Source organism: Nesoenas mayeri (assembly GCF_963082525.1).
Source record: "Nesoenas mayeri genome assembly, chromosome: Z".
NCBI lineage: Eukaryota > Metazoa > Chordata > Aves > Columbiformes > Columbidae > Nesoenas > Nesoenas mayeri.
In genome coordinates, this window is record NC_137542.1 from 17,219,734 (window position 1) to 17,232,007 (window position 12,274).

At 35.6% G+C, this 12,274-nt stretch overlaps 1 protein-coding gene across 1 annotated transcript in view; it reads right to left on the bottom strand.

Annotated features, from left to right (window-relative positions):
• Positions 1 to 12,274, bottom strand: part of CCDC171 (coiled-coil domain containing 171) — a 135,567-nt gene that overhangs the window by 45,538 nt on the left and 77,755 nt on the right. The window contains exon 19 of the mRNA XM_080362213.1: positions 11,455 to 11,640. Within this exon, the coding sequence (XP_080218339.1) occupies positions 11,455 to 11,640 (186 nt within the window). The remainder of the gene's footprint in view (positions 1 to 11,454; positions 11,641 to 12,274) is intronic.

Sequence of the window (12,274 nt, forward strand, 5' to 3'; positions counted from 1 at the left end):
TATTACTGGAAGGCTGCAGAGAAAGATTATACTACCTTAATGGAACAAAGACAATTTCAGAAAAAGGCTTTATCACTGTGAGTTTTAAGTGTATTAGAAAAACCCTTGATGTTAAGTGAGAATACATTTTTGGAATCACATGTGTGGTGGCATGAGTACACTATCATTCACTCCCCCTTCACCTCTGAGATAACACCTCAGCATTGATGTTTCTTTTTTCTCCCTAGAGAAGTAAATTTCTCTCCCATCACGATACAGACTGCAAAACCCAGCCTTGTACAAACAGCAGCTTTTCTGCACCTTGGCAGTGTTGTGCCTTTAAATCAGCTACTTAAGTGCCACTGAAAAGAAATAATCCTTTTTTTTTTTTTTACTTTTTACTCTGATAGACCCCCAGCCTTACAGTAACAGTTCCAAGTTTTCAAACAGATGCTTTATACGTGGTACTGCAAAAGAAGACTTCTCATAACTCTCTCTTGTACCTGTGTGTAGGGGAGGCGCCTAACTTTACATGGAAACTGACCCTGCTCTCTAACACCTGCAATAGTGTTGCTTAGCTTTCCTATGCATTATTTAACTGGGCATATTAGCACACAGTGTACAATATAAAGATACAAAGAGCACTTAGACTTTACTATGGTTTATGAGTGCTACTATATCACATGTACACACACACAGAGAAATATTTAGCTGAATTATCTATGATGACCCAAGATATTGTATCAGTTTCTGGCATTTCATTATAGGTAAAACTAGACTCAAATCGTCTGTCTTTGATCATGTCCTAGTGGTCACAATTATCTTGCATTACTAGTGACATTCCTAAGCCCAGGAACAGATTATTTGAAGTTCTCAAAAAACATTCTTCCATTTTGTTTTGAATATTTCTATATTTTAACAGTTAGATAATTCAGGAAGAAAGAGAATGAAATTATTAACAATAACAATGAAATGTTACCTGCAAATTAGATAATCACAATTAGATTCCCATAGTTGATTTTAGAAGGCATACAATTTGAAGGCAGTGAGAACCTGGCACAGACTAAAAAGTCATCAGGGACAGGTTCAATCACACAGCATTCCACTTCAGAACTAAAATTAAGAAAGAAGGATTATGGTACACTGACTATGGGTCTTCAATTCAGACACTGGTTCAAAAAATTAAAATCCTACGAGTCTTTAGAATTGTTTCAAGAAAATTGCTAAATAGAACTTAAGGTTCAACTCATGAGTAAGAAAAGACACTGCCCGTGACCTCAATATACTGGTGGTCCAGCTAAATGGTTTCAGTGCTGCAGGTCGTTCTGCAGCAGTTTCTTGGAAGAGGCTGCCACACAACTCTACGAACAGCAGCACATCAGTGTGAGCCACCACATTAAGCAGCTATGGACAATGCCAAATAGGTCAGTTTATGCATTCTAAAGTTTTGATTGTGTTTCAGCAGGAGTTTTCAATTTTCTTTAATTAATGAATTGGATTTTTTTTTTTAACACGACACTAACATTAACATGGGCTTTGGCAGATTTATCCCTTTATACAGTTTACATTCAAACACTGCATTATTTTCCACAAGCGTTGTGACTGTACCTTTGTATTCAAATATATGTGTTTCCACAGATAGCCCCAAATGCTGTTTAGTGTACACATATTTGATTTTAATATGCATGAAGTATCTGCAGGGGGAAAACACACATACATCATTCTCTTTATCCCTTTTACTCTTTAAACATCAGTAAAATAATAATGAGTTGATACATATGTAATTTCATACTAAAAGGTCTATTGTTTTATACAGGCCACCTCTATCCCTCCCTTCATTAAAAACTGGAGAGTAGTCTTCTTAGCAGAAAGAACAGATACAGTAAAACAAAATTACAAAATTGAACTAATAAAAGGCAACTTCTGAATCGTTCTGTTGAAAAAGCATCAAAGATACATTACATGCCAATATTCAGTGAGGAGATCAAAGAGCTATAAAGGTGTATTGACTGACTGTGTCCCTTCCCTCTGGGTGTGCTTTGTGACACACCAAGTGCCAACCAATAGCACAAACCTTACACAAGGAATACGTTTTTCTGAGTGTGGCACACACAGATCCTGAAGCAGACATGGTAAACACTGACAACTAAAAATCACTGCAACTGCTAAACTGAATTATTTTATTTTTTCCTTTTGGTATGTTTCCTAAGTAGAAGAGAAAATGGCACCATGGTGGTACAAAACTTGGAAAATTACCTGCTTCACTCACCTATAGATGCAACAGTAATAAATATTATCAAACATAATGGGTGATATCACACAACCAACTAACTTAGTAAATGATCATTAACTTCTTTTCTTCTCAAAGAACACTTATTTCCTCACTCTTACACCTGAGAAATTTTCTTGTATGACAGTGAAGTACTATTTATAAAAAAAACCTTGGGACTGTTACTTAGAATTGAGAATCTTGCATTCCTAGTTTTCAAATCACTTAATTACTTTTTGTGTAGTCCAGAGACAAAAAACAAACAAACAAACATAAACAAACACATAAACCACCAAATTAAAAAAAAAAAAATATATATTTGTTAAAGTCCTTCTAACTAAGTAAAAAGATTCAGGTACCAATAGGTACATCTACGGGTTTTTCATAAATACATATTATAAAAATTAACACAAAATATTAAGCAACTTTTAAAAAGTGAAATCTGTCTTGAGTTTTTTACCCTGCTGCAATCTCAAAGACCTTCCATGATTTTCAGGATTATAAGAAGATAGCATTGCTATAGATTTCAGAAGCTGAAAGTCGTATACATTTTGAAAAAGCTCGCCCTTGAAGATCATCAAAACCATAGTGAAAAGTAAATACAAAATTCAAAGTAAATACAAAATTCAAATTACAAGAAGGATAGGCATGCTGCTGTCATTCTGTGTAGCCAAGAAAGGGGACTGAAGTGCAAAGGAATGCATCTCTTGCTTTAGCCTGATAGCAGTTAGATACACACTTAATTATATTCCAACAGGAATTTGAGAGTTAGTTACTTTTGATTTTACAAGAAGATATTATATAAAGGTCTTTACAGAGTTAGCTTCACACAAATATTAATAGAATGGGAAACTATGGGAAAACCTGACTAATGTGAAAAAATGATGGGGCCCTAGAGATATCCTACACAAACAGCAGCAAGGAGCAAATCTATGTATAAAGGATTTGTATATCAAGAACTTGTATAGCAGAAAGTCCTACACATTGATATCTAAACTACCAGGAAAAAAAAAAGGTTTAGAACATTTCTTTAAAAACATCACATGCTGTTTTAAAGATCTATTGATTCCCTCTGTACATCTCAAGGTAACAAAGTTACTTTGTAGTTGACCCAATAATATAATAAAGATCTCCCAAGCACTGAATTTACCAGGAAGCCTTTCTGTGGTTTTGAGTGAAAATTGAAACATGGTTGAAGGTCTTGAAATAACAGGGATAATCAGTATGTAAGTACATATGCTTAATAACCACACATTGTAATTACACAATAATCCCATTTTTCTTCCAAATTACGTGTCAATAAATCTTTCTCACTGCACTATAAATTCCAAGGTCATGGACAGAGGTGTTTATCAGAAAAATTACTATGTAGCAATAAAACCATTAAGCTTTTAGATCCCAATATTGTTCCATTTATTCTTCCTTCTCCACATGAGAGGCAAATATTTCCTACAAACAGAACACCCAGAAAATATGGGAAGTCACTGTTTAAAAAACTACTAATATGCTCTGTTTCATGCAATTACTTTGTGAAAGTTTTTGTCTTTCTTTCTTTCCTTCTCTTTGACAGAATGTCAACTTCTTTGGTTGGTTAGTTGTTGTCTTTTTCTTTAATAGTGCAGTGCAGCAAACAGACTCAAGATAAAAATATTTTCTGAAATAGGCAATATCACTACACTGTAAAGATATAACTAAAGATTCCAGATTTCACTGTGTACCAGTCACTAATATATTAGACCAAAATCCCTAAGGACTTAGCCATATGTTGAGAAGTAACTTGCAATCCAAATTATTGACTCTTGTTTCTGCATTAGCTTCATTATTCCTGGGCACAATTCTACCTGTCTCGGTTACTTGCCTTCCTCTGCAAACTACCAGAAGGGCACTTGAGTGCACTATTAGACAAATGACTGTTGAAATCAGACTACTGAATCAGACTATCATGATCAAACTTATTCTGTAATTTTCAATAGAAGGGAAAATGGATTCTTACTTGGAAATTAACTCCTGGTCATAATTAGCCTTCAAAGACAAACTAAAGTGATGTTATATAATCATGACTTATTCCAGTGGTTTCTCTCAGTGCCTAAATTACATCCAAATTGCTATAATGGTGAGAGCACCTTCCTCAGCTATCTTAAGCTCTTTGACATGTTAAAAACAGATATGACTTTTTCTAACATAGGGGTGTCTTTTCTCATTGGATAAATAATGATTACATCTGACTAGTTTGAATATAAATGTAATAAACTGACAATTCCTTTCACTCTTCTCTCAGTGTAAAGTAGAAGTCATTTTGGAGATTTTTTTTTTCTTATAATACAAAGATAGTGAAGAATCTGTCTGACAAAAACAGCCTGAATAATATCCTTACTGCTAACTAATATAATATTTTGTAGCAGAATAACTTAAAAACCAAAAACTGTTCATCTGGTATGTGGTCAAATTCCAATGTAAAATCTTAAAATCATTGCTCAAATTACAATTAACTATTACTGAATTCAACTTGCAAAACTGGACAAAAGAGGAACTACACAGGAATTAAACAGTAAGACAGTGGTAATGCCAATATCCTTTCAAAATAAGAGCTTCTAATTATGTTTGTGTGACTCATACTGCAAAATTTTGAATTGTCGTATTGAACTTCATGTTAATGCAAACACAGAAATAGCTATTAAGCATAATTTTAAAGTTTACTCCTTCTCCTATTCTGTTCATTACTTACACATTTTCCAGAAAGCGTCATGCAGAAAAGTTAAGGCAGACCTTCAGCAACTTGGTTGCTCGTTGCTTGGTTGCTTCATCGATGACTCTGGAGCAAATACAATACTTTTCTGAAGGCCATGTACTGACCTCAGTCCCTCCAGACTACTCATGTTGATACTGATGAATGTTCTAGGCACAGAACAAAGGAAATACACAGACCTAACAACCTGGCTGGAAATAAGTTTGTTCAGCAAGGAAATGCAGCGATCAATATTCCTAATGAGGTAATCTCTAAAGTGGAAAAAGAAGAGGGCAAACCTTGGACCCTGAAGCTTAGAGGCTAACCAGAGAAGCGAAGCAAGGAGAGCTCTGCACCACAACATGAACAGCTGCTTTCCAGTGCTAAACTGAATAGAGTACAACTATTTATCTCCAAGAGAAGATTTAATGCACAAGATTATCTAATTTTTGTTAAATCACAAAGTGGACAATAACACAATTCAATTTCATGGACAAACCACAGAAGAGAAATTTAAGGTGAAGTTTAAGTTTAGATATCTGAAGTGCAGATTGAGTAACAGAACACAGACTTCACCAGTCATCTCTCCAGTGAACAGAAGCTCCCAGGTCCAGTCCACAACAGGATGCTCTACATGCCTCTCCAATTACGTAAAGACAGCAGCTGCTAGAATTAAGCCCGGGAAAACTACTCCTTCCCACATACCTAAATTCCACATACAATGCATTGCAATTTTATAACACAAAGCACAAAGGACCAGCTCCAGGGCAAGGCTTTACCCTCTGAAGACTGTCTATTTAAGAAGTTATCAGTAGTGGAAGTATGTAATAGAGAAGGAGAATGAGCAGGCTTACTTATTTTACAAATAGTGCTAATGCAAACCAAAATACATGACAAACCTGTTTAACTTGTAATTTAGTGTAATAAGAAAACACATGACATCTGTTGACTAAGAATAGGGCAGATGGCAATGTTAATCCAGTCTTACCTAGTTTATAAATTATAAAGGTGTTTAAAATATACAGAGTATGGAAAATTTAAAAAAAAAAAAAAGACCAATTATTAATTTCAGTTTCTAACCTATTCAGAGGGGAGCTTGCTTCCCTTTACCATGCTAAACCTGATTAATACAAAGTCTCTGTTAAGTTAGATGTTAATGGCAATCAGCTCTACTGCTTTCTTTAAAGAATAGCTTTTAATTTAACAGAAAATTCACAGAAATACCATTCCTTGAAAAAGTGACAAACAAGTTTTTGGTAATTAACAGTGTCCCTCAGCGCACCCAAATCCTAACAGTCTTTCCAATTTTTCAGTTTAAAAAAAAATACAAAATCTATTTCTGTTCTTATAGTGACTGTAATCTTTGTGTTCTATTTGAGAACCATGACAATCCCTTGGTCTTCCTCATGTAAGTGAGGCCTTTTAATCTTTCTATAAATTAGAATACTGCATCGTTTCGCAGAAACAGCCAATTACAAAACCAACTTGTGAAGTGTGAACAATTGTATTAACAAAATAAATTTTATAAATAATATAAATTATTTTCTAGGGAAAATATGTAGCTATAAATAGATGAAGAGAAAAAGCAACAAAAAGGAGCAAATTCTCTACAACCTTTATCTGAAATCCACACCAAGACCAAAGAGCCTGCTCAAAGAAAACATCTGCTTCTAGCAAACCTAGAAATTTCAGTCTCCATCAGAATCCAATTAATTCATATCTGTCTGTTTAGCAAAGGATACTACCCTTTCTGAACACAGAATATACATATAACAATTTAAATGGGATAGCTAGTGAAAATAAACACTCCTAACCTTCCCATCAGAAAACATTTCTCTGTGAGCATTATCAAAGCACTTGGATGAGATTCTTTTCTCACTTTTGCTGTCATAAATCAATGGCAGCTACACTAAGCTCTGCAGAGTAAATAAATCCAAAATTTAGGATATTTTCTTCTAAAACACGTATTGAAGACTACTTCGAGGCAGATCAGTAGCAAGTCACAAGATTTAACATATATTGCACTTGAAATGTACACAGAGCCATTCAGTAACCATTTAGAGGACATCCTCCACAAACCATTAACCATTTAGAGGACATACTCCACAAACCGAACCTTAAAATATATTGGTTTTATAACAGGTTCTAAAGCATATCTAAAGTATAGCTTCACCAAGGAAAGTCCTGCCTTACAAACCTAGTGGCAATCTCTGATGGAGTGACTATATCAGAGAACAAGGGAAGAGCTACAGATATTGTCTATCTGCACTTCTGTAAGGCCTTTGACACAGTCTCCTACAACATCCTGCTCCCTAAATTGGAGAGATATGGGTTTGATGGATGGACTCTTTGGTGGATAAGGAATTGTTTGGATGGTCACATCCAGCGGGTAGTGGCCAAAGGCATCTGGATGGACACCAGTGACAAGTGGTGTCCGATACTGTTTAAGGTCTTCATCAATGAGATAGACAGTGGGGTCAACTGTAACTGCAGCAAGTTTGTGGATAACATCAAGGTGAGTGGTGCAGTTGACACACCTGAGGGATGGGATGCCATCCAAAGGGACCTGGACAAGCTTCAGAAGTGGGCCCGTGTGAACCTCATGAGCTTCAACAAGGACAAGTGCAAGGTCCTGCACCTGGGTTGGGGCAAACTCTGGTATCAATCCAGGCTGGGGGATGAAGGGATTGAGAGCTGCCCTGTGGAGAAGGACTTGTGGGCACTAGTGGGTGAAAAGCTGGACATGAGCTGACAACGTGTGCTCTCAGCCCAGAAGGCCAATTGTATCCTGTGCTGCATGAAAAGCAGCGTGGCCAGCAAGTCAAGGGAGGTGATTCTGCCCCTCTGCTCTGGTGAGATCCCACCTGGAGTGCTGCATCCAGCTCTGGAGCCCTTAGTATAGTATACACATGGACCTGTTGGAGAGGGGCCAGAGGAGGCCACAAAAATGACCAGAGGGCTGGAACAGCTCTGCTGTGAGGACAGGCTGAGAGAGTTGGGGTTGTTCAACCTGGAGAAAAGAAGGCTCCAAGAGACCTTATTGTGGCCTTCCAGTAGAAAGACAGGGACAGACTTTTTAGCAGGGTCTGTTGTGATAGGACAAACAGTAATGGTTTTAAACTAAAAGAAGGTAGATTCAGACTAGATATAAGGAAGACATTTTTTACAATGAGGATGGTGAAACACTGGCACGAGTTGCCCAGAGAGGTGGTAGATGTCCTGTCACTGCAGACATTCAAGGCCAGGCTGGACAGGGCTCTGAGCAACCTGATCTAGTTGAAGATGTCCCTGCTCATTGCAGGGGGCTGGACTAGAAGACCTTTGAAAGTCCACCCCCACCCAAACTATTCTGATACCTAATAGGAAGTAAATATAAACACAGTGCCTGTCAATATGAAGAAAAAGTATTTTACTGGAACTAAGACATGCTTGTATAATGAGGAAAAATTATGTCTGCTACAGATGCCTGTTCAGCATTTGTGTAAAAGTCTCTCTTCAAAGACACGGGAATCAGAGCTGCTGATTTACCTCATCTAATAAAAAAGTGGTGCAAAAGAGTTGCTTAGTTCCAGCTGACCTTGAATGTAATTGGCTACCTTGGATGTCTCTATGGTATATGCCATTAAGAAGATAAAAATATACAGGATTAAAATCTGAACAGATAAAGCTAAGAAATTAAGTATTACCCCTTTAATAAGCCTACTTTATGGAAGTACATGAATACCAAAGTATGTCCTTACCGATTGCTGCTGAAGTGTGAATAAGTTTAAAAGTTATCAACAGTAAAAGTATCTGTTATTTTTTCACCTTCTCACCTGTTTAAGAACTATGAGTAAAGAATTCAAAGCAAGTTTTTTACTCCATGACACTTTACTCCATCTGAAATCACTGGTATATCACCACATTCTCCAATTTTTGTAATATGTTTAGCCTAGACCGATAGATTATTTTGTATCTTAAAATGACGCTGGAGACATATTTTTTTCTACTACATTTTTTCAGTGAAATAGTTCTTTTTTTACCTAGTTCTGTACTGTTTAAAAGTTTATGCAGTTTTAAGAACACTGTTTTACAAGGTCAAGGTTGATTATAACAGAGATGAGATTGTTCCACTGTACTTCAAAACAAGAGCAACAAAAAAACCCCAAAACCTCACAAAAAATAATTATCCAATAGAAAAACGTCTGTCACTTAAGACACCAGGGCAAAAGCAGAGAAAAAAAGTGGAATTGTGGTTAAAAAGGTTATTAGAGACTTTTTCTTAAATTAAAAAAATGCAGACACACAGAGTTCAAAATAAAAAGACATCCTTTTATCCCTTGGTATCAAAGTAGTTTGTGTTAGGCTGCTACTTGAATATATGAAATACTTATTCAACACAGGTTTGGAACTGTAAAATACAATGATAAAAACTGAAGGTGAGATGATGATTTATAAAGTATACATTATAAAATTATATAGGCATTATGTAAAAAAAAAAAACAAAAACAAAAACACCAAAAAACCCACTAGGATCATGAACATGTGTTTCTATGCTACCACAACTGATATTGTTTCCTTCCTTGATACAGCCACAGACAAAGGCAGTTACAACCACAATGCCATTTTGTGGTAACTATTGTAAGTAAACATCAAGAAGGAATTAAAAGGCATCAAACCTTCTGGTATTAAACAAAGTTGAGGGACAGTACATGGCAACAAGCATACAACTTAAATTTGGTTCAAAACTCCTCCATGGAAAAGATTGAGAATTATGGAGTAATACATTTAGAAAACCAAATAACTGTTAAGTGGCCAGTTTCAGCTTTAAGGCTTATTCTGTCAACTTTCTTAGTCTCCATCCTATCACAAGTTATATATTTTTATATCGTATTGTATTTTTATGGCTTTCAGCTATAATCAAGCATTTTACACTAAATCGGGTTTTTCCAGTAGCAAACAATTGCTAGGCGGTTGTAATATTAGGATGCATTTTAAGATCACTAATGTCTCAAAAAAAATTGTATCTAGCCTTTCATTAATAAAAAACTGAAGCTGTGAAATCTAATTCAGTATCCAATAATCCATGTAGCAGACTTGTTTAAAACTCCACTCTACATTTTAAATGTCTACAACTGACTTTTTGTTTCATTTCACCTGAACAAATGTAAAGGTATGTTTTACGTATAAGGTAAAACATGGTGAAATACCATGCATTAATGTATAAAGAGCAGACCCTAAAGAAGATTTCAAATAGCATCTGTCTTCTATTTCTTCCCTTCTTTATGATTGTAATATCCAATTTAAAATCTTGAATCAAGTATTTACATCAAGTATTAACATTAAACATTAGACAAGTTTATTGTTACACTGAAATGAAACACTAAGAGGCAGGGGATAGTGAGGAAGAAAAAACATTAAAACAAGCAGGTAAATTAGAAATGTCACTGTCTTTCACCCTTAGTGAGCTAAAGCATTTTTAGTAAATAATACTGCTAATGAAAACCCTTCTTAATAAATTCAATAACATCCTTCAGCTTCCTCCACTGTACATCACTTCGAACTTCAACTCTGCTTCAAGTCATGTCCCCTGACATCCATTTTCACTGTTATATTTTCAACAATGGTTTCTGACATTTCTACTAGTTTTGTTGCTTGCATCTTTTTGGTTCTCCTCCTGCTTCTTGACATTACTTGTCACTGTCTCCCTAAATCTTCCTCAAAGTCACAAGCGCTTTTATTTCTCAAAATACCAGTGAAGCAGTCTCTTTTGCTCATCTATGAATTCAGAGAAGAATACTGGGAGGTGGAAAGACAGTAGTAAGGCTGAAGGCTGGACACAAGCAGCAAAGCTTGCTTTAAATAAAAGATAAATAAAAGTTGCAGAGAGCTCAGGTCACCACACATTAATTACTGACCCAACATCAGGTTTCTTCTCTTCCCATGTTAGATATCCACCTGGTCTCAAACCTCTTATTCTCTCTCTGCTTCTTGATTTGATATCAGAGATTCTGGTAACAACATATTTTCCCTCATTAGTTGCTATGTCTGAGGAAAATTATAATCCTGATGAAAAAGGATATTCTCTGCTCTCACCTAGCATATTCCAAACTGACAAATGCATTTTCTACCCTAGGATTATATTCAGGAAATAGCTAATCCAGTTTTTAAATATTCTTATGACCTCTATTAAAAAAAAAATCAAAGTATTCCTGTATTTCTTGCTTCATTTTCTTATAGTCTGCAAACACCTCATGCTAGCTAGAACTGCTGTCTCTTATGCATCATGTATTACAGATATTGGTGTACACCGCCCAGTCTCAAAAGAAATTATACCTTGAAGTTTCACCTTGGAAGTGTTTTCTGACCCTAAAATTCCAATGGATTGAGTAGTATGTATGCGTTTACTACTATAATTTTATTTGCACAAGAACTGCAAGATTTGGCTTATTCAACAAAAGGTAAATTTCTGTTGCCTATTTCATAAGGATAATTATCTTACCTTTACGGTTTCACTTAAGACTTGGTTTTTATCTGCTTCTTCACTGGAGTGCAATTCTAGTTTATTATTTAACTCCTGTAGCTGTTGTGCCTGTTCATTCAAAAGCACCTGTGCCTGATGCTCCCGATGTAATGCATTATTCAATTCTTCACATGTACTTTCAAACCTCTCATGGGTGATCAGTTTCTGATAAGGGAAATAAATTGTGTTTGATTGTGTAACTGCATTCACTTGCTTACATGCTTGACTTTCAGAGTTCCACTTGCAAACATATCAAATTCTAAAACAAAGGTTTGCTAAAGATGAGCATTTAGATTTTTTTTAACATGAAGACAGATCACTGAAAAATAAAATGGCAGACAACTTTATTTATTGTGTTTTTTCATTCAGGGTACTGTGAGCAGTATGCATTCATTGCTCTATTCAAATCAGCACCCCAGGTATTAAAGAATCAATATTTAGAAGGAAATATGCAGATCAATGTCCCACATTTCCCCCATATCTTATTAACCCTTGTAAATGTCTTCCTGGACTCCTTCTCCCCTCCCCAAAATGTTCCAGAAAGAAGAAACATTTTTTTAAGGAAAATCCTCATCTGCCTTTGAACAACAGTCTAAAATGTGACAGTTTCATTTAACTGTTCCAGAGCTGTAAGGAAATAAAACCCAGTAAGAACAGAACAGGAGATTGTTAGATATAACCTTCTCCATTTGAGTTTAAAAAAAAAAAATCACTTTACCATCTAGGAACAGGAAGTAGAATGGATGTGAAAACATGTAATAAATGTTCTCCGCTTGGAAGTATTTTGATTGGGACACAC